We start from the raw sequence: 23,346 nt of genomic DNA, 5'->3' as shown, positions 1-23,346 counted from the left end.
TCATACTGAGGCAGTATAACTGCGCATGCGCACTATGGATCCGATGCGCAGAACGGATGCGCAAGACACGTCAGCTATATAAAGAGCGAGAGTTGTTTTCTTTCTATTAGTTTCAAATTCACAGTTTAATTAGCAGTTTCAATCAGCAAATAACAAAATGCGTATTACAGGTAATATTTTATTTCACAACACTTTGCCTTGTTCCTTTCGTCTCTGCTGTTCACTTCAAATACGCTCCATACGAACGCAATGCTCTCGTATCAGACGCTTGCTGTCACAATGGCAAAGTGTTGTGAAAATATTACCTCTAATTTAGGTAGAGAACTTGTACCCATGTATAATGCGCACCCCAGATTTTAGGACAATAAATTAGTTAAATTTTGCGCATTATACATGGAAAAAAAACGGTATGTCACCCAGCTTATATCATTGATGTGTTTCGATAGTTGTGGGGTCGTCACTAATTATTTGTGTTTAGATAAATGTCTGAGCTATAATGGTGTAATTAATGATTACAACTTGAAAGTATCTTTTTACTGTATTCGTTTATATGTTTAATAAAGACAAAGCCATCACAAAACTGTTGTAATTATCTAGATTTTGATCTAAATTAGCCTTGAATAAAGACTAAGCAGTCACATGAATTAACAGAAAAAATGGAATCGGACTCATGGTCAAGAGGCCGGACTCGGACTCGGTGCAAAGATCCGACCGAGTCTACAGCCCTGGTGTAAACTAGTTCTCTTCGTGTGCCACTTATGAGAAACGTATCTTTTCGTTTTTAATCATCTTTGGAAAGAGTTACATTTCCAGCAGTGTCTTGTGAGCGCTTGCTGGCGGAGCTGGGCACCTGCCAACCTACTCTGTCTCTGAAGGCCATGCGTAGGGGGCAATCGTCCGCTCCTCACCAGGCGACAGCTCTGGCTCCACGCAAAATCAACTTTTTTCAGGGGCTGGAAGCTGATATATTTCATTTCCATTCATTTATTCATTTAAAAATTACTTTGGCTCATTAACAGGTCATGGTTCCACTGTAAAGATCTTATCATGATGCTTTTGTGAAGTAATCACTTACATGTTGGCGATCCTCTCCAGTCTGTCTTTTATATCACTCTGGACAAACAAGAGGAAAGAAACGCGAGCTGAACTGATTCATTCTGGGTAACAGATGTTCCCGAGCCAGATAATAGGATACAATAGCTGCATTCACATGCCTGCTTGGTTTGAATTAATAAGAAAAACAATAATTTGTTATTTTTTCATTACTTTTTTTTCTACTTTCCCACAACACAGTGATGGCAGTGCTTATTGGTCTCACCTTGGAAGCATCAGAATTGGAGGCGAAAGAGTAGAATGGGGCAGATAACTCGGATGGTGGAGGAGCACTTGACTATAACAAAAATAAAATGGTAATGTTACAATAACTCTCAGAGGCAACAGTCAAATTGATGGGAAGGACACAGGAATCTTAGCTAAACAGAATTGCTAAATTTTCTTTCCTAGTCCTGTCAAGTTGTTCGGCAACAATTTTGTGAGGCAAAATCATTGTGCTCAATGATCCATTAGGGAAAAGATGGCAGAGGCACGCAAAACACCCAATAGGCTCTTTGAGTGACAAACTACCAACCGCTATTCCAAGGAATTAAAATCAAAACAGAGCGCTATATTTGAAAATCTGTGGCGGCTGCTGGTCATTCAAGGAAGGGTAGCTGCTTTTTTTCCAGTCTACATGTTAATTCTATTATTCTTATGTGGTGCAGTGCACACAAAACTGACATACAAAGTGAATATTTAATTTATTTTCAGGCGTGACATAAAATACTGTTCTATATTGGAATCAATTAAAACACAAATGATAAAGCACACTGGAAAAAAGCAGCACCTCAAATCTGTTCAGAAGTGCTCATCCTACCTTAGTGTGGCCAAGTTCAAATTTGGTTTCCAGTAGTAGGATTCGACCATTTAGATTTTCCCAGCTCTCTCTTGATATTGTGATCAATTCTCCTTCCTTCTGAAACAACATAACAGTATGATTTTAGTTGAGATGATGGCACCAAAACACACTGATTGAATTGAATGAATGATGTTTGATTTATGTATTGTTGGGACTGTAAGTCTCTTTTTTCTGTTGGTTTGTTTGGTCCTCCAACGTATACCCAGGTGCGACTTGTATAAATTAAAATTAGAGTTGGGACCGGCACACAAAATCCATGTTCCCTATTTGTGTTGACTTTCTGTACATAACTGCCACTTTATTTCCACCAGCAGTAATGCACCAAAAGTATTTGCAAACTAACAAAATGCAGCAAGAAATGGAAGTACAAGTAGTGGTGGTTATTCATTACCCTCGCAGGCCACCTTCATTATAACATGCAAAGGAAGGTGGCGGTAATGCACCAAAAGTATTTGTCAACCATCAAAAACGTTGAAGAAATGAAAGCAGAACAATTATAGTCATGGTTGCCATATGGCAAGTTATGCTTGCGGTTTCCTTACGCAACAACAAGGATTTACAAGAGGGGTGTCCAAACTACGGCCCGCGGGCCAACTGCAGTTTTTGTTGGTCCGCAGCAAATTCTGAAAACATAATTGAATATGGCCCACACAAGAAGCTTGAGCTCAACTCTGTTGCACCTCTCAGTTTCAACACTAGATGGAGCCCGCCACACAAATGAAATCAAGCGAAGAAAAACTTTTACCGCGAGTCCCCAGAAATGGCTGGACCGAAGAAACGTAAAATAGCAAGTGAGTGTAGAATATTTCAAACACGTTGGGAAAATGAGTATTTCTTCAAAGAAATCAACAGAAAGTGTGTGTTTGATTTGCAATGAAGATGTTGCTGTGATGAAAGAGTATAATGTCCGCGCATTTACTCCCGGGAGCCGTGTCAGAAAGCTCGGTGCACACTCACAAGTGCGTGTGCGTACTCAGTAGTATGTAGTCATTTCATCTATCAGTGCCGAATTTGGAGTGTAGGCTGTGACGTGAATATTCTCGTAATTCCCGCGCTGAGTTTTCAGATACAGTTTTACGCTAATGCCACCCACAAACCTTCCCCTGGAATCCTTCCATTAAAATGTGTGGCCCGAAGAAAAGAAAGGTGGACACTGAGCGCCGAATGTTAAAAAAGAGTGAACAATTTGGCTCGACCTACGTGTGTGAGAAGACGTTCAGCCACATGAACGTCAACAAAGCCCGTCACAGATCTAGGTTAACGGACAGACACCTCGGCTCTATCCTAAGAATTACCACAACAAATTTTACTCCAGACTATGATGCACTAGCAAAAAAGGGAAACCAACAATACTATTGATTTCTTTATTACTTTATTTAGATGTATTCTTTCACTGATTCTTCAAGATGATGGATTTGGTCAGAATGTTTGCCGTTAGATGTGATTTCGCCTCATTGGATAAACATATTTCATAAATCTGACCTGCAGGCGCTGAAGTGATGTCAAATGTTATTCATCATAACTGTCGTATTTAATAAGAATCACTGATAGCTGATTAATGCTGTTAATAAATGCATTTGTTTTCAAAAAGCTTTTTTTAATATCCATGCTTTAGTATCTACCAAAAGTAAAAACCTTTTATGCAATGACCTTTACATGTCATGTATATTACTTCACACAAACACTACATCCATCTGCTCTTGGTTCGGCCCCCCGGTCAAAATTTAGAACCCAATTCGGCCCGCAAGTCAAAAAATTTGCCCACCCCTGATTTACAGCATTAAAAGGCGCAATAACTGACCAGGAGTTTAACTTTGGGCTCAATGTGACCAGGCATACAAGTTAAGGTAAGCTATTCAACCTAAAAAGAATTGTCTTTTCATAGTTTTCAGTAGTCTGAAGCGCAAGTTTTGTCCAACCGTCAACACTAGAAGCGTTTGAAAATTCTGATGGCCTTACACCGCTCTGAGAGTTCAGAGAGGCAGAGCGTGCTCCACTCACAATTTTTCCAACTGCAGAGTAACTATTCAGCAGCTTGTGCTTGAACTATTTCTATATTTCTGTACTGCCTGATGAACTAGGCACTCCTTTTCTTTTGAATACTGAATAACTCAACAGCACATTTGAACAACATTTTGAGTATCCCAACTGTTGGAATGAAACAGTGAGCACTAATTATTTGTAATAGTCCTAATTCCAAATGCACCAATGACGAGGGAACGGTGATTTTGTGTGCAAGTACAAGCTCTACTGTTTGTCTCAATCTTTTCGCAAAAAATCCGACTTATACTCCAGAGCAGGGGTCACCAACACGGTGCCCGCGGGCACCAGGTCGCCCATGAGGACCGCATGAGTCGCCCGCAGGACTGTTCTAAAATTAGCTCAAATAGCGGCACTTGTCAGTGAGCTGCATCTATTTCTTTTACAGTCAAACCTTGGTTTTCGAACGTCTTGGTTCTCGAACAAATCAGAATTCGAACAAAAAGTTCGAGATTTTTTTGCTTCGGTTGTCGAACAAAATTCGGAGGTCGAACCTCGCAAGATGAGCCCGGATGACCCGAGAAAACCCGACCGCGCGGCCCAGATGCCGACTGACTTTGTTGACTGACGTTATTGTATTTTTGTTACTTTGAGGATTGTATTAACCCTTAATCATGCCTCCAAAGAAAGCAAATGGGAGCAGTAAAGCCATCCTAAAACACAAAGACGCTCTTAAAGCAATGAGACAGTGAGCGCCCGGCTATATAAAAAAAATAAAATAAAAAATTCCCTTCTCACCCTCCGCGGGTGGTCTCCCACTCCAAGCTCGGGTCCTCTACCAGAGACCTGGGAGCTTGAGGGTTCTGCGCAGTATTTTGGCTGTTCCTAGCACTGCACTCTTCTGGACTGAGATGTCTGATGTTGTTCCTGGAATCTGCTGTAGCCACTCCTCCAGTTTGGGGGTCACTGCCCCAAGTGCCCCAATGACCACGGGCACCACCGAGGCCTTCACTTTCCAGGCCTTCTTAAGCTCTTCTTTGAGGCCCTGGTATTTCTCTAGCTTCTCAAGTTCTTTTTTCCTGATGTTGCCATCGCTTGGTATTGCTATAGCCACTACAACGGCCTTCTTCTGCTGTTTGTCCACCACCACAATGGTTCGCCATCACCATCTTGTCAGTCTGGATCTGGAAGTCCCACAGGATCTTGGCTCGCCCGTTCTCTGCCACCTTAGGGGGTGCTTCCCACTTTGAACTTGGGGCTTCCAGTCCATACTCTGCACAGATGTTCCTGTACACTATGCCAGCCACTTGGTTATGACGTTCCATGTATGCTTTCCCTGCTAGCATCTTACACCCTGCTGTTATGTGCTGGACTGTCTCAGGGGCCTCTTTGCACAGCCTACACCTTGGGTCTTGTCTGGTGTGGTAGATCTTGGCCTCTATTGCTCTGGTGTTCAGAGCCTGTTCCTGTGCAGCCATGATGAGTGCCTCTGTGCTGTCCTTCAGTCCAGCTTTTTCCAGCCATTGGCTGAATATATATATTTTTCTAAATTTTAGCGACGGCTCTGTCACATAATGCGACCAGCGTGGTGCAGTTGCGCGGTGGGCGACGCGCTACGGTTGCCCGTTCGGCGGTGCGCTGCAGTTGCGCGATCGGACTAATATGCGCAAATGAAAAAATGCTTAAAAAAGGCGGGGTTTTTTTGTCTTGAAACTGATTATTTTTTTTCCCATTATTTGTAATGGGAAAATAGATTCGAAATTCGACCGATTCGCTTATCGAACCGCCTTCTGGAACGGATTGTGGTCAAAAACCAAGGTTTGACTGTATTTTTGCTATTCTTGTTAAAATCACACTTACATGTGAACTGGAAATGACAATAACACATAGTGAAAGCCAAACTGAGCAAATTGGCTATTTCAGAAGTGTGTGTCCAACTGGTAGCCCTTTGCCTTAATCAGTACCCAGAAAGTAGCTCTCGGTTTATGAAAGGTTGGTGACCCCTGCTCCAGAGGGACTTACATATGATTTTTTCTCATGATGCATATTTTGATATTGGAAGTTATACTTTGGATCGACTCATTCCCTTTGAGCAAAACAGTATTTTTCCATCAGTATACATTGAATAGCACACTATGCTATGTGTTTACATGACCATACAATCATCAGCACAATAAAATAATCGGGTTTAAAGTCTGTTGAATAAATCACTGTATACTGCCTACAGGTATAAAATAAGTGTCATTACCTTTTCTGTGTTAGTCCTGCTCGCTAGCTCCTCCAGACGGGCTTCCAAGGTACTAAGCCTTTGAAGACTACAAAGAAGACTCTCAACTTGACCTTCCATGACAGAAATCTTTCGCTCTATATCAGAAGACTGAAAGACATACCAAATGAGATGCATGAGTTAAGACAGGGGTGAGCAAACTTTTTGACTCGCGGGCCGAACTGGGTTCTAAATTTGGACCGGCGGGCCGAACCAGGAGCAGATGGACGTAGGCTTTGTGTGAAGTCATATAAGCGACCTGTAAAAGTCATTGCATAAAAGATTTTGGCCTTTAGTAGGTAGTAAAGCATGGATATTCCAAACAAGTTTTTTGAAAACAAATGCATTTATTAACAGCATTAAAAAAAAAAAAGAAATTCACTAAAAAACTGCTATCAGTAATTCTCATAAAATACGACACTGTTATTATGAATAACAGTCTCCATCACTTCAGTGCCTGCAGGTCTAAAGATGTTTATCTTATGTGATCACATCAAACGGCAAACATTCTGACCAAATATATCATCTTGAAGAATCGGTGAAAGCATACATCCAAATAAAGTAATCAAAACAGCAACACGGTGAGGGGTATCTGAAAATCAGAGCAGAATTTTAACTCGCGAACACCTGGTAACAGAGGTGAGGAAACGGGAAACACTTCCTTAAAGTAAGCCTCAAGAACTTTACAGGTGGTGCATCAATGTCCTTGAGCATCCTGCATTTTTTGAAAATGAGAATGTTCGCTAGTTTCAATCCCTGCTACGTATGTGTACAAATCATATTCAAAATGCATTTTTTTACAATAAACTTGAGAGCCTCCCGTTCATTTTCAGCGGGAACAGTGTTGTTGGTCTCCCTTTTTTGCTAGTGCGTCATAGTCTGGAGTAAAATTTGTTGTGGCAATTCTTAGGAGAGATCCGAGGTGTTGGTCCGTTTACCTCGATCTGTGACGGGTTGATGTTGACGTTCATGTGGCTGAACGTCACGTTGCGTACGTCGAGCCAAATTGGCCACTCTCTTTTAAACGCTCGTCACTGTGTCCACCTTGCTTTTCCTTGGGCGACTCATTTTAATGGAAGGATTCCAGGGGAAGGTTTGTGGGTGGCTTTAGCGCAAAACTGCATCTGAAAGCTGAGCGCGCGAATTACAAGAATGCTGTTGTCAAAGCCCACGCTCTAAATTTGGGACTGATACGAATAGAGCGAGAGTGCGCCATGTCCGTACTACTGAGTACGTACACGCACTTGTGAGTGTGCACCGAGCTTCCGGGTGTAAATGCGCAGGCGAGCGCTTCGCCATCTACTGGGGAAATGCAGTCAATGCAGGCAAAATGACCAAAAAAAAAAAAGAAAGTTTAATAATACAATTTGTTCAGGGTTGGCGGGCCGGATTAAATGGCCCCGTGGGCCGGATCTGGCCCGCGGGCCGTAGTTTGCCCACCACTGAGTTATTTACAGATTTATTGGGTGCAGCCCATTTTTGAGTACCGTTTTTTTCCGTGTATAGTGCGCAAAATTTAACGAATTTATTGTCCTAAAATCTGGGGTGCGCATTATACATGGGTACAAAAAATGTTTAATTTTTTTTTTTTTTTTTTTTTAGAAAACAAAACCAACAACAGGACTGACCGACAAAGTCGTGGAACAAAAAGACAGGGTGACATTACCAAAGACAGGAACAGAAAGCAAACAGACATCATGACAGTAACACATGCAATGATCCGACGGTGAGCGAGGGGCAGACAGGACTTAAATACAAAACACGTTACATCGATTGAGGTGACACAGGAAGAGAGGGGCGACGCGAACAGAAACTATGGCAACCTAGACACATAGCAAAACTGGGGACGAGACGTGACAAATGTCCCTCGAAATGAAACTTGAAATCACCAAGTTTTGGTTTCCAAGGGTGTTTTTATTCCTCTTCAACGTCTCTCCCATACAGAGCCGCCTTTTTCACATCCGCACGCCTCTTTCCCGTGCGCGCACGGAGCGCGGTGGTGCGTTTATGGGCAGTCGGAGAAATCAACGCCAACAAAAAAAATTGCATCCAGCCTAGTTAAGACCATACCAAAGACTATAAAAATAGGACCCATTGCCTCCCTGCGTGTGTGACGATCATTGGGACTTAAAAAAAAAAAAAAATTCATAAAAAAAAATTCATAAAAATTGGGTGCGTATTATACATGGGTACAGGCTTTTTTCCAGCATCAGCATGCCATTTTTAGGGTGCGTATTATACATGGGGGCGCACTATACACGGAAAAAAACGGTAGGTGTGTTGCGCTTTAAAAATGTCTTACATGTTGAATGTCATCCTCCACCTGCTTCTTTTCTGTCAGGCCTATGTTCTCATTTTCAGACAAATTGGATGAGTATGCTTCATCATGCAAGGCCTGCACTGCACTCTGAAATGCCAATGTGTCATCTTTTGCATATGATTCACAAACCTGAAACAAAAGATATGTTGAGTCATTAATATACCGTAATTTTCGGACTATAAGTCGCAGATTTTTTCATAGTTTGGGTGGGGGCTGATTTATACTGAGGAGCGACTCATGTGAATTTTTCCAAAGATTTTCCAAAGAAAAAAAAAGGTGAAACCATGATAAACGAACCGCGATGTAGCAAGGGATTACTGTAATTTGAATTTCAAGTGACGTCAGCAGCGCGGCGGTTGTTTACATAAAGGACAAAGATTCGATTCGAAGTGACACGGAGTACGAAGAGTTTGAGTGACACAGAAGGTTTGAAAAACTATTATGGCTTTTACGCACGACCGGTCCTACTCTACGAAGCTCTTTCACTTCCGTGGATGGAAGTCTGGGGCCGGCGCTTGGCCGAGCGGCTGTCCGAGGACGGTGGATGGCGCTCGGACGTGGCTTTTACGCACGCCCGGTCCTATTCTATGGAGCTCTCTTCCACCTCCATGGCTGGAAGTGCCACCTCCGGGGATGGAAGTCCACGCCGGTGCTTCGGGCCGTGTTGCGGTGAACTATTTATGTTATAGTTATTTGATATATTTTATTTCGTTTCGCAACTTGTATATGGTTTTATTGTTACAGTTTAGTAGTTGTTGGCTCGTTGAACTCTTGCTTTGTCAAATCAAGAGCCATTTACCAAACCCACGTCTTTCCTTGTACTTTGTTAACGCTACAATATAGTTATATACTAGATCTGTGGAATAATGACGAGGTTGACGTCAGGGCGCACGCGCGGCGTTGTTGACAAAGGACGAGGAATTTGATCGATGGATTCAATGATTTGGAGTGACACAGATGGTTTTATATTATTGCTTATATAATAGTTATTTGATATATAATTCATATATCGTTATATGGGCCTGTGGAATATTTTGAAGTGCAAGCGCCGCGCACCCATTGTTGACAAAGGACGATCGATGGATTTAATTAATTGGAGTGACACAGACGGTTTTATAAACGTGTTATTTATGTTATAGTTATTTGAATAATTCTGAATAATACGTCAGGCCCGTTCTCAGCTCCTGGTTTGTGTTTGTCACGTTAGCATACCGTATCGTTTAGCCTGTTGTTGCTCGTTCATGTCTGTCCCTGGTGTTGGATTTTGGCGAATAAATGTCCCCCAAAATGCGACTTGTACTCCGGAGCGACTTATATATGTTTTCTTTCACGTTTTTGTGCATTTTATTGCTAATGCGACCTATATTCTGGAGCGACTTTTAGTCCGAAAATTACGGTACATACATACCATATTTTCCGCACCATAAGGCACTTCGTGTTAAAAGGCGCAGACTCAATTGCGGGTGCTATTCTGTACTTAATCCACACAGTGCGCACCGCATTATAGGGCACATGCATGACATGACTTAGTGTTTAAAAAAACCCCACCGGGAGTCAGACAGTGAATTTGGTTGTAATCAGTATTCATACGCAAATCCATCAAATTCCTCATCTTCTGTATTCGAATTAAACAGTTGGGCAAGTTCGCCATTAAACAGGACAAGTTCCCTCTCGTAATTTTCAGAGTCAAATTCGTTGTCATGTTGTTCTTCGGCAATGACCCCGGCTTTCCTGAAAGCTTGAATTGTGCCTCGTAAGCGTGTCTCTTTGTTGATGCCATTTTAGAGGGTCCAAATGCTGTTTGCTTCACAATTTATCATGCACAGCGGAGAAACGTACTCTACGTATCATGTATCGTTTGTTTATTGCTTTACCGCCCCGGCCTATGTATTTTAAGTAAAACGCAATGTCCTCTGATTGGTTCCTCGCTGTCATCTTACGTATTTTGTGTAACACATAGTGTTTGCTGACATATTGCGTTCCTGTGGTAGCAGCCACACAACAACATTTACAGATTTTGGAATTTAGTCCACACAAAAGGCACACCTTATTAAAAGGTGCGCCTTTGGTGTTTGAGAAAATGAAAGGTTTTAGGTGTACCTGATGGTGCGGAAAATAAGTATTTTTCGTTGCTTTTGTTTTCATTTCTCATTTGATGACATAAATCAGTGCTTCTCAAATAGTGGGGCGCGCCCCCCTGGGGGGGCGCGTGTGATCCTGGGGAACAGGCTTTTTTTTTGGCAGTACTAGAATAAAGTGTAATTGCGAATCTTCACAGCAGGGGGCAGTGGCGCTCTCATTGTTACTTCTGTGACGTTTGCGACAGTGCAACATTTTACGACTTACAAGACAAGTTAGGATAGTCACGGTGGGGAAGGGGGGGCGCGAATAGTTTTCTTCTTGCTGGGGGGGGGCGTAACAGAAAATAATTGAGAAGCACTGACATAAATGAAAGTGAAAGAAGATGAAAGGCCTAATACAGCTAAGCCTCGATTTTATGCGCTTTGATTCCACGCGACTATCTGTCTAACTCGGTTTGGTCCGGGACCCCAATTTTTTTCTATGGTATTTTAAATCGACAATATTGTAGAAATTGCAGTGCTAAAAGACAAGAGGCAGCTTCTACTTTTGATTACGCAACGGTGTGTCGTTCTTTTTCTCCTTGTTCTTCCCAGCTGTCAACCCCTTTTCCATCTCTCTTAAAGGAACCGCAGCAATAGCAAAGGTTGTACATTAGCACAATGGAACAAACCCACCAGCAGTAAGCAGAGGTAGGGTAACTACCGTATTGGCCCGAATATAAGACGGTATTTTTTGCATTGAAATAAGACTGAAAAAGTGGGGGTCGTCTTACATTTGGGTAGACATTATACCCATTCACAACGCTAGATTGCGCCAGATATCTTTAAAGCGAATGCTGAACTTAACTCCCCAGGCCAAAGCTAACCCCTGTCACGAAGAATAAAAATAAAATTAGCGGTAGCATGAAGAAGAAAAATAAAAAATAGCGCTAAGAAAGAAAAGAGAAGAAAATAAGAGGAGATAACAGAAAATGGAGAAACAGTAGGGTGGTTTACATTTCAAAAACCAGAAGCCATTCATTCACAAATGTAATTGCACTTTAGTTTATATATTTAAATGTTCAGATATTAAGATGTGATACAGTTTTTGCATGATTTGAATGAGGCAAAATAACATGCTTTTTCCAAATATAGTGTTAAAATCATTTGTTTCAGATGTATTGTAATTACTTTCTGTATAAAGATTTAATATGGTGTTCAAAAAGTATTTTTTCAACCATGAGTCTTGAAAAAAAGGGGGTTGTCTTATAATCAGGGTCGTCTCATATTGGGGCCAATACGGTACTCGCACAAACTACATGGTGAATTATGTCGTATTATTTCTATCTCGAACAATGATGTTATTCCTCAAATGCAAACATGTGTATACATATTTCCCTACTGCAATTTCCCAATATGCTCATATGCATGGATCTGAATTTATTTGCCCCTTCCAAGACTTTCTAGATTATGTGCTTTCGGGTTAACGCGATTCCCAAATTCTGGACCCCAAAGTCCACGTAAAATCGAGGTTTAGCTGTATTGAGTGAGTTTGTGCACAATTCTCTTGAGTGCGAGTGAGTATGATTATGCTATCATGGTGTAGTCTTTTGCTAAAAATGCAGGCACTTTTTGACAGTGTCATAAATCTGACTGTTATAAGGAAGGCATTTTGAAAACGAACTGGTCAATATGGTGTCAAATTAAAATAATTATATACTGTATATACACATTTTTTTGAGGGGTGGTGTTCTGTACTGTCTAGTTGACAACGTACAGTGTGTAGTGTCTGTCTGATAACAGAAGGGCCATACTTTTGTTCTACTGCATCGGGTTTGATCAGTGTTTCTGTATTACATTATTATATTGTATACTTACAGTATCTGGCATATTCAATTTTGCATGGTCTGCTCCTCTTGTCTCCTTGTGTGCGACAGGATTTCTGAGTCTGGGCTGAGAGAACACACCATAAAGCTCAATAAGTAAAATAGATGCTTATAGACAAGATAAGTAAATTAAGAGAACAAGTCCCTGCATATGCATTTTAGGCATGGCAGGACATTAAAGAGGATTAGATTACTGAGTTTTGACATTTCCTTTAATTTTAATTAATTAACCTTATATGCAATGAGGACCATCGACAAATAGAGTTGGAGACAAAATCTTGATACTTACTGGTTCTTTTGTTGGTTTTGAAAAATGTAGATACAGTTTCTGTATTACTGTTATGTGCAGTATATTTTAATATGACCACAGTATAAAGCAGGGGTGGGCAAACCTTTTGACTCGCGGGCCGAACTGGGTTCTAAATTTGGACCGGAGGGCCGAACCAGGAGCAGATGGACGTAAGCTTTGTGTGAAGTCATATAAGCGACCTGTAAAGGTCATTGCATAAAAGATTTTGGCCTTTAGTAGGTAGTAAAGCATGGATATTCCAAACAAGTTTTTTGAAAACAAATGCATTTATTAACAGCATTAAAAAAATAATAATAATAATTCACTAAAAAACTGCTATCAGTGATTCTCATAAAATACGACACTGTTATTATGAATAACAGTCTCCATCACTTCAGTGCCTGCAGGTCAGATTAATGAAAGATGTTTATTTTATGAGATCACATCAAACGGCAAACATTCTGACCAAATATATCATCTTGAAGAATCGGTGAAAGCATACATCCAAATAAAGTAATCAAAACAGCAACACGGTGAGGGGTATCTGAAAATCAGAGCAGAGTTTTAACTCACAAACACCTGGTAACGGAGGTGAGGAAACGGGAAACACTTCCCGTAAGCTTTAAGAACTTTACAGGTTAAGATTAGTCGCAAATAGGTGGTGCATCAATGTCCTTGAGCATCCTGCATTGTTTGAAAATGAGAATGGTCGCTAGTTTCAATCCGTGCTATGTGTATAAATCATATTCAAAATGCCTCCCCTTCATTTTCAGTGGGAACAGTGTGGTTGGTCTCCCTTTTTTGCTACTGCGTCATAGTCTGGAGTAAAATTTGTTGTGGCAATTCTTAGGAGAGATCCGAGGTGTTGGTCCGTTTACCTCGATCTGTGACGGGTTGATGTTGACGTTCATGTGGCTGAACGTCACGTCGCGTACGTCGAGCCAAATTGGCCACTCTTTTTTAACATTCAGCACTCACTTCTTTTCTTCGGGCCACTCATTTTAATGGAAGGATTCCAGGGGAAGGTTTGTGGGTGGCTTTAGCGCAAAACTGCATCTGAAAATTCAGCGCGCGAATTACAAGAATGCTGTCGTCACAGCCCACGCTCTAAATTCGGGACTGCTACGAATAGAGCGAGAGCGCGCCATGCCCGTACTACTGAGTACGTATACGCACTTGTGAGTGTGCACCGAGCTTTCTGACACGGCTTCCGGTAGTAAATGCGCAGGCGAGCGCTTCGCCATCTACTGGGGAAACGCAGTCATTGCAGGCAAAATGACCCAAAAACAAAGTTTAATAATACAATTTGTTCAGGGTTGGCGGGCCGGATTAAACGGTCCCGTGGGCCGGATGTGGCCCACGGGCCGTAGTTTGCCCACCCCTGGTATAAAGTAACATAACAAATTTGTCAATTTTATATAAAGGCGACACCTCTATTTTAGGGTTGGAACATCATTGTCGTCTTGAGTACACGTTACATTGTTTGCACAATATTTTTGTGTTATTCATTGATCTTGTCGTCTCATACTGTATGCATGTTTAAATGTGTTTGAATAATTTCGAAACTGCATTAGAGGAGAAGATTTTTTTAAGTTTTTTAAGTGTTGTGAATTTTATGATGTGTACTTTTATGTTGCAGTGATCATGTACAGCGTGGATGTTCTGGGACATACCCCACACATTGCAGGGGGATTTACTGTAGATACATTTCACACAAAGACCCAGGGTAGCGGAGAACATTGTAGGCTACACCATTAAAAATGCTGGGTTTAAAACACCCAAATTAGGGGTTAAAAAAATTTGACCGACCTGGATTATTCAAAGTGGGTTTTGCAGGCGGCTCGGTGACGCACTGGGTAGCACGTCCGCCTCACAGTTAGGAGGGGGCGGGTTCGATTCCACCTCCGGCACTCCCTGTGTGGAATTTGTATGTTCTCCCTGGGCCCGCGTGGGTTTTCCTCCCACATCCCAAAAACATGGTTGGTAGGCCGATTGAGCGCTCCAAAATATCCCTAGGTGTGAGTGCAAATGGTTGTCTCTGTGTGCCCTGCGATTGGCTGGACACCGGTTCAGGGTGTCCCCCGCCTACTGCCCGATGATGGCTGGGATAGGCTCCAGCACACCCGCGACCCCCGTGGGGACTAAGCGGTACAGAAAATTGATGGATCGTTATTTTTGCAAAACAACCCAAAGTTGGGTCAAATTGACCCAACTTCCTGGGTTTAGGGCAGGGGTGGGCAAACTACGGCCGTTTAATCCGGCCCGCCAAACTTGAATAAATTGTAATAATTTTTTTGGGGTCATTTTCCCTGCAATTACTATGTTCCCCCAGTAGATGGGGAAGCGCCCGCCCGCGCATTTACTCCCGGGAGCCGTGTCAGAAAGCTCGGTGCACACTCACAAGTGCGTGTGCGTGCGTACTCAGTAGTACGTAGTAATTTCATCTATCAGTGCCAAATTTCGAGTGTAGGCTGTCACGTCAATATTCTCGTGGGGACTAAGCGGTTCAGAAAATGGATGGATGGATGGATGGATGTATTCTTTCACTGATTCTTCAAGATGATGTATTTGGTCAGAATGTTTGCCGTTGGATGTGATTTCGCCTCATTAGATAAACATATTTCATAAATCTGACCTGCAGGCGCTGAAGTGATGGAAAATGTTATTCATCATAACAGTGTCGTATTTAATAAGAATCACTGAAAGTAGTTTTTTGGTGAAATATTTTTTAAATTCTGTTAATAAATGCATTTGTTTTCAAAATCCATGCTTTAGTATCTACTAAAAGTAAAAACCTTTTATGCAATGACCTTTACATGTCATTTATATTACTTCACACAAACACTACATCCATCTGCTCCTGGTTCGGCCCCCCGGTCAAAATTTAGAACCCAATTCGGCCCGCAAGTCAAAAAGTTTGCCCACCCCTGGTCTAGGGTAAACTTCCAGCATGCACATAGCTCCTTGTGTAGACTAGAGTGTCACAGTTTGAATAGTGCTATTCAATAGTGCTATTTGTCTAATTTGTGATTAGACAAATCCAATCACTCCACCCCGACCGGTTTTGCTGATGAAACGGTGCCTGTTTCAGATCATTTTACATGTGTAACAAATATTTACTATCAAATTCCCACGGTCGTATCGTCCCACCGCGCTAATAAACATTTGAGAGGTGATGTCAGGCCTAGAGAACACAATCTTACTCGCATTTCGTTTAAAAATCCTTCGATCGACATGAACCCTGATCGACGGATTACACTTAAACTCGGTTTTATGAATATTATATCGCTTCATACAAAAGCAGTTCTCGTTAATGACCTCATCACGGAACATAATCCAAACGTTTTTGGTTTTTGCAAACACTGATCGTACAATCAGGGCCAGCAAGGCATTCTCTTCTGGCCCTGCAGAAGTACTGACCTAATTTAATTCTTGTTGACCAACTTCCTGGGTCTAGGGTAGACTTCCAGCATGCACATAGCTCCTTGTGTAGACTAGAGCGTCACAGTTTGAATAGTGCTACAGTACACGTGAACACACTTTCTACTGGGGTAGTAAACAAATCCAATCACTCCACCCTGACCGGTATCACTGATGAAACGGTGCGTCAAGACACTCGTCCCGGTCACGTGACATGTTTCCCCAGTCGAGCCCGCAAAGCTAATATGTGGCGACAGGCTAACTAACCAGGCAATGAAGCATTCAAAACTGCTTCAACACGGAGACCAAGCATCCTGCAATAAAAGACAAACCTTAATCACTTCGGGTGTCATTGTCTCCGATTAGGTCTAGATGGGACCGGCTCGTTTCCGAGAAACAAACTCAGTGCTCCCACTAATTCAACGTAATGGTGAGTTTTATTTTTGTCATTTGTACTTGTTTTTATGTCAGTCGTATCATTTTATTTGATCGCATTTATATATTTATTATAAATGTATTATTTATTTATTTATTTATATAAATGTATTATTTATTTATATAAATGCCGGTCCGCGAAAATATTTCTAACATGTAACCGGTCCGTGGCGCAAAAAAGGTTGGGGACCACTGGTTTATGTGATACCGTTTTTTTCCGTGTATAGTGCGCAAAATTTTACTAATTTATTGTCCTAAAATCCGGGGTGCGCATTATACATGGGTACAAAAAAAAAAAAAAAAAAAAAGTTTTTTTTTTTTTTTTTTTTTTTTAAGTCCCAATGATCGTCACACACGCAGGGAGGCAATGGGTCCCATTTTTATAGTCTTTGGTATGGTCTTAACTAGGCTGGATGTAATTTTTTTTGTTGGCGTTGATTTCTCCGACTGCCCGTAAACGCACCACCGCGCTTCGTGCGCGCACGGGACAGCAAACGAGCAGGTGATCGAGCAAGCGTCTGATACGAGAGCATTGCGGTCGCATGGAGCGTGTTTGAAGTGAACAGCAGAGAAGAAAGGCAAAGTGTTGTGAAATAAAATGCACAGAACGGATGCGCAAGACACGTCAGCTATATAAAGAGCGAGAGTTGTTTTCTTCCTATTAGTTTCAATTCACAGTTTAATTAGCAGTTTCAATCTGCAAATAACAAAATGCGTATTACAGGTAATATTTTATTTCACAACACTTTGCCTTGTTCCTTTGGTCTCTGCTGTTCATCCTAAAACACAAAGGCGCTCTTTAAGCAATGCGACAGTGAGCGCCCGGCGCGCTGCAGTTGCGCGACCGCACCAATTAAGCTCCCTGCGCAGTGCGCACTGAGGTCCACTTAAATTTTAGAAAGTACATCAGGACTTTAAAAATATCTTCTAAATTTCAGCGACGGCTCTGTCACAATAATCGGCCAGCCCGGTGCAGTTGGGCGGTCGGCGGCGCGCTACGGTTGAGCGTTCTCTCGCACGCTCTCTCTCTCGCTCTCTCTCGCTCTCGCACACACGCAAACCGGATATCATACGGAGGCCGCCATTACAGATGCGCAGAACGGATGAGCAAGACACGTCAGCTATATAAAGAGCGAGAGTTCAGTTCTCTACCTAAATCCGTATTACAGGTAATATTTTATTTCACAACACTTTGCCTTGTTCCTTTCTTCTCTGCTGTTCACTTCAAACACGCTCCATGCGCACGGAGCGCGGTGGTGCGTTTACGGGCAGTCGGAGAAATCAACGCCAACAAAAAAAATTACATCCAGCCTAGTTAAGACTATACCAAAGACTATAAAAATGGGACCCATTGCCTCCCTGCGTGTGTGACGATCATTGGGACTTAAAAAAAAAAAAAAAAAAAAAAAAAAATTAAATTTTTTTTTAAAAAAAATTCATAAAAATTCGGTGCGTATTATACATGGGTACAAGCTTTTTTCCAGCATCAGCATGCCATTTTTAGGGGTGCGTACTATACATGGGGGCGCACTATACACGGAAAAAAACGGTAGTTACCGTATTTTCCGCACTATAAGGCGCACCTAAAAAACTCCAATTTCCTCAAAAGCCGACAGTGCGTTTTATAATCCGGTGCGCCTTATATATGGACCAATATGGATTCGTGGATGAGGACTAATTTATTAAAGTAAGATTTACGTGTTTATTTTGTGTGCTGTGTGATATTAACGTTTGAGAAACGTTGAGTTATTCATATACTGTTATTGTTTTCACTATTTCGAGTGTTACTATATTGTGATTGCATTTACGTTTGAGCAACGTTGAGTTATTTATTCTATGCGCCTTATAATCCGGTGCGCCTTATAGTGCGGAAAATACGGTATTTAAAATATAGTTTATATATCGTTGTATGGGCCTGTGGAATAATTTGAACTGCGGCGCGGCACACGGCATTGTTGACAAAGGACGATGGATGCATTTAATGAATTGGAGTGACACAGATGGTTTTATAAACGTGTTATTTATGTAATAGTTTTTTTTAAATAACTGAATGTTACGTCAGGCCCGTTCTCAGCTCCTCGTTTGTGTTTGTCACGTTAGCATACCGTATCGTTTAGCCTGTTGTTGCTCGTTCATGTCTGTCCTTGGTGTCGGATTTTGTCGAATAAATTGCCCCCCAAAATGCGACTTATACTCCGGAGCGACTTATATATGTTTTTTTTCACATTTTTGGGCATTTTATGGCTGGTGCGATTTATACTCCGGAGCGATTTATAGTCCGAAAATTACGGTATATTAATTAAAAAGTGCTTTGAGAGTTGTAGGATACTAGCTCATTGCCATCTGGTAACCAGCAGTCTACCAAGTGTTGTTTCCCCTCTCGAATCAAAGAAGAGTTGTAGTTTTGTTATTTAGTATTTAAAGTGCACTTTACCTGTAAACTGTTGGATGGTATTGTACCTGCAGTGGTAATTTTTCTTGATAAAAACCTCTGATAGTCAATGTCTGTCTTTTGTTTTAAGTTGTTGGATCAGGCATAGGTACTGTTTTAAAAATACTGGTTTGGCATCACAATATTAACAAAAAACTAATGATACCTGATCCTATCGACACATTTAATTCTCTGTTTTCTAAATATATTTGACTCATCTACAGCATAGTACATTTTAAGCATTCCCTGAAAATGTTACAAGCATTAATACGCAACAGTCAGCAAACAATGCAATTTGTCAACAACATTCAGATGAATTTGAATATTCACTGTACCTTATTAAGATCCCTGTGTCTCTTCAGGACCAAATCAATGATGTCACAAAGGGTAGACATTTTTCTTTGCCCAAAGCCCTTCTGAAGGAACTGCTCCTTGGAAACTACTGGCTTATAGTGAAAGATATCTCGCAGAACCTTGACAAAGAAATTGTCAAGCTGAAAAGACGTGACTTGTAGAAAATCAAAATCGGGAACAGGGCATTCACGTTTGCATAGTTAAAATATCAGCCACATCATATTTTTTTCAGTTGTTTTTGTTCCATAAGCCTGTTCAAAAAGTAGGCCAGTTCCAAGACAAAATCATTGCAGAAAGTTGCGCCAGGAAGGGCATCCATTTTAAAACTTTGACAGATAAATATGAAGTTAATACATTACAGAACTTTATTGCATCAGGTGCGATTCAGGTTAAAAGCAACCACTGACGTGGAAATGATGAATGCAAAGGAGAGGTAGAATGCTGATTAATTAATTAGAGAAAGCACAAAGCGTGAAAATATAAAACATGCAACTAAAAGAATAAAAAAGAGATAGAATCTTGAAAAATAAAAGGAAGTGAAAACTGAAAAAAAAAAAAAAAAAAGAAGACAATTCAAAAATTATTGATTAGAAATATTACCATAGCGGAGCAAACCTATTTTCAACTCAAAAAAAACATTTCATATTATTTTTATTTTGAATAAATTGTTTTATTTTTCAAGATTCAAGCCCAACACATTTATTTTAAGTTTCAAAGTTTATAATTTTTTCAAGTACGAGTTTTGTTTTCTCAAATACAAAACGTTTGAGCCCAATCTACCTCCAGAGCTGAAGAGGTGGTAGGTACGCACGTACGCAAAAAGGAGTGTGACCAAATGATGTGGCTGGTGTGACCAACTAAAGAAGTATAAATACATAAGCTGCCAAACTTTCTGTGCCAGAGAGGGTTACCTTATAGAGTGTGTCAGTGAATCTCAGGTCACTTTTGCTTGCCATCTCCAGTCCAGCTGCCATTAGTTGTTCAGCAAAAGGTGGAGAGAATGTGGTGAGACAGAAGCTCAATATTGGCAGAAAGGCTGAGGGGTCTCCTTTGCAAAGCCTGATGTGAAATGGATTTGAAATTATTAAATGGAACCACCAGGAAGAAATGACATACATCACAAACAAAAGGAACTAACAATATTCAGAATACAACATCTGGAAGGACATGTATGAATTACACAATGGACTTTGTCTCAGCAATTTGGACTGGTGGGGAGGGCCATTCAGCATGGCTCGGCACAAAATAAACTGACGAATCAAATTAATTTACTTGCTGCGATCCAGGGCGCTTGCTTGAAGCACACACACATATGTTTAGCTCTTGTTTTGTGAAATAAAGAGCCGGTTACCAAACCCACGTCTTGCCTGGTACTTTGGTAACGCTACAATATAGTTACATACGTAGATCTGTGGAATAATTGGAGCCGCGCACGAAGGTCTGGAGTCAACAGCTGGGTTTTTTTCGGTTTTTTTATTGACACAGAGGATGGATATTCCGATGGATTTAATGATTTGGAGTGACACGAATGGTTCGATAAAATTGTTGTTTATATTACATTTTTTTTTATATATCTAGTCTGACGTCAATGGCGCACGTAGGTCCGGAGTCAACAGCTGTGGTTTTTTTTTTTAAGTGACACAAGACCAAGATTCCGATGGATTTAATGATTTGTAGTGACATGGATGGTTCGATATAATTATTATTTATATTATTGTTATTTGATATATAGTTTATATATTGTTATATGGGCCTGTGGAATAATTTGAACTACAACTGGCGACGAGTCCGACGTCAGCGCCGCACAAGCGCCGTTGTTTACATAAAGGACGAAGAATTCGATCGATCGATTTAATGATTTGAAGTGACACAGATGGTTTGATAAAATTGTTGTTTATATTATAGTTGTTTGATATATAGTTTATATATCGTTATATGGGCCAGTGGAATAATTTGAACTGCAACTGACGACGAGTCCGACGTCAGCAGCACGCTGCACACGCAACGTTGTTTACATAAAGGACGAAGAATTCGATCGATAGATTCATTGATTTGGACTGACACAGATGGTTTGATAAAATTGTTGTTTATATTATAGTTATTTGATATATAGTTTATATATCGTTACACGGGCCTGTGGAATAATTTGAACTGCAACTGACGACGAGTCCGACGTCAGCGGCACACGGCGCCGCACACGTGGCGTTGTTTACAGAAAGGAAGAAGAATTCGATCGATGGATTTAATGATTTGGAGTGACACAGATAGTTTGACAAACGTGTTATTTATGTTATAGTTATTTGAATAACTGTTATGTCAGGCACATTCTCAGGTCCTCATTTGTGTTTATGTCACGTTAGCATACCGTATCGTTTAGCCTGTTATTGCTGGTTCATGTCTGTTCTTGGTGTTGGATTTTGTCAAATAAATTTCCCCCAAATTGCGACTTAAACTCCGGTGCGACTTAGATGTGGTTTTTCCTCTTTATTGTGCATTTTATGGCTGATGCAACTTGTACTCCGGAGCGACTTTTAGTCCGTACATACATTTCATTGTTACTATTGTCTACTGTTGTGCCGTTTGTCTGATCACGGTTTGTTCCATGTGTGCGCCGTTTGATTGATAGCTTCGGCGCACTCCTTCAAGTTCGCCTCGCATCGTACGAGTAGCCGTTACGCAGTGGCACGGCGACTAACGGTCGCCAGCAAATGTATTCTGTTGTCTCGATGACTTACTATGTTTGGTGTGTTGCCGAGAGTATTTCATTAATGGTTATTTAGTATAGCGAGCAGAACCGTTACCCGCAGTTAGTTATGTAATGTGCAGAGGCGTAGCCAAGCCGGTTAGGACTCCCTGCGCCCCGGCTGAAAAAAATAAAAATAAATAAATAAATAAAAAAATCGAGCTTTTTCGATTCTTCATTTTCATGCCGTTTTTTTCTTTCGGTCTTGCGCGAATGTGCTTGCGCTATTCTATGTGCGCGATGTTATCCATTCACCGTTTGCCTCCCGGCCCCCGGATGTTGTTTTGCGATCAGCGAACGGCGTGGGTGATGTTCGATTTTTTTTCCTGTGGGCGTGCGCCCCTACTGGAAAGATTCCTGGCTACGCCTCTGGTAATTTGTGCAGTCTTCTAGTGTTGTGTGACGTCTGTTGCAAAACCACCCACCCAAAAAGAGGGGGTCGTCTTATAATCAGGGTCGTCTTATATTCGGCCAATACGATAATTCAGTTATTCTATAAAGAATTATATCACACCTTATGAGCGCTTATATTTTCGTACTTTATTTTCCATCCATCCATCTTCTTCCGCTTATCCGGGGTCGGGTCGCGGGGGCAGCAGCTTCAGGAGGGACTCCCAGACTTCCCTCTCCCCAGCCACTTCATCTAGCTCATCCCGGGGGATCCCAAGGCGTTCCCAGGCCAGCTGAGAGACATAGTCTCTCCAGCGCGTCCTGGGTCGTCCCCGGGGTCTCCTACCGGTGGGACATGCCCGGAACACCTCCCCAGGGAGGCGTGCAGGAGGCATCCTGATGAGATGCCCGAGCCACTTCGTCTGGCTCCTCTCAACGTAGAGGAGCAGCGACTCTACTCCAAGTCTCTCCCGGATGACCGAACTTCTCACCCTATCTCTAAGGGAGAGCCCAGACATCCTGCGGAGAAAACTTATTTCGGCCGCTTGTATCCGGAATCTCGTTCTTTCGGTCACGACCCATAGCTCGTGACCATAGGTGAGGGTAGGAGCGTAAATCGACCGGTAAATTGAGAGCTTTGCCTATTGGCTCAGCTCTCTCTTTACCACGACAGACCGGTACAAAGTCCGCATTACTGCCGACGCTGCACCGTTCCGCCTGTCGATCTCGTGCTCCATCCTCCCCTCACTCGTGAACAAGACCCCGAGATACTTAAACTCCTCCACTTGGGGCAGGATCTCATCCCCGATCTGGAGAGG

The 23,346-nt window shown here is 41.6% G+C and overlaps 1 protein-coding gene across 6 annotated transcripts in view; it reads right to left on the bottom strand.

The window, feature by feature from the left end:
- Positions 1–23,346, bottom strand: part of LOC133151836 (centrosomal protein of 44 kDa-like) — a 30,399-nt gene that overhangs the window by 2,966 nt on the left and 4,087 nt on the right. For 3 of the 6 annotated variants that reach the window (XM_061275215.1, XM_061275212.1, XM_061275208.1), the window contains 8 exons: positions 20,307–20,454; positions 19,377–19,514; positions 12,459–12,533; positions 8,503–8,649; positions 6,183–6,311; positions 1,913–2,011; positions 1,319–1,390; positions 1,076–1,113 (listed from right to left, as the gene is read on the bottom strand). In XM_061275215.1, the coding sequence (XP_061131199.1) occupies positions 1,076–1,113; positions 1,319–1,390; positions 1,913–2,011; positions 6,183–6,311; positions 8,503–8,649; positions 12,459–12,533; positions 19,377–19,514; positions 20,307–20,369 (761 nt within the window). In that variant the 5' untranslated portion in view covers positions 20,370–20,454. The remainder of the gene's footprint in view (positions 1–1,075; positions 1,114–1,318; positions 1,391–1,912; positions 2,012–6,182; positions 6,312–8,502; positions 8,650–12,458; positions 12,534–19,376; positions 19,515–20,306; positions 20,455–23,346) is intronic. The other 3 variants (XM_061275209.1, XM_061275213.1, XM_061275214.1) reach the window with 3 other exon arrangements.

This window comes from Syngnathus typhle, linkage group LG3, assembly GCF_033458585.1.
Source record: "Syngnathus typhle isolate RoL2023-S1 ecotype Sweden linkage group LG3, RoL_Styp_1.0, whole genome shotgun sequence".
Lineage (NCBI taxonomy): Eukaryota > Metazoa > Chordata > Actinopteri > Syngnathiformes > Syngnathidae > Syngnathus > Syngnathus typhle.
The sequence above is the reverse complement of the archived record's forward strand: the minus strand, read 5'-3'. Positions and strand labels throughout refer to the sequence as shown.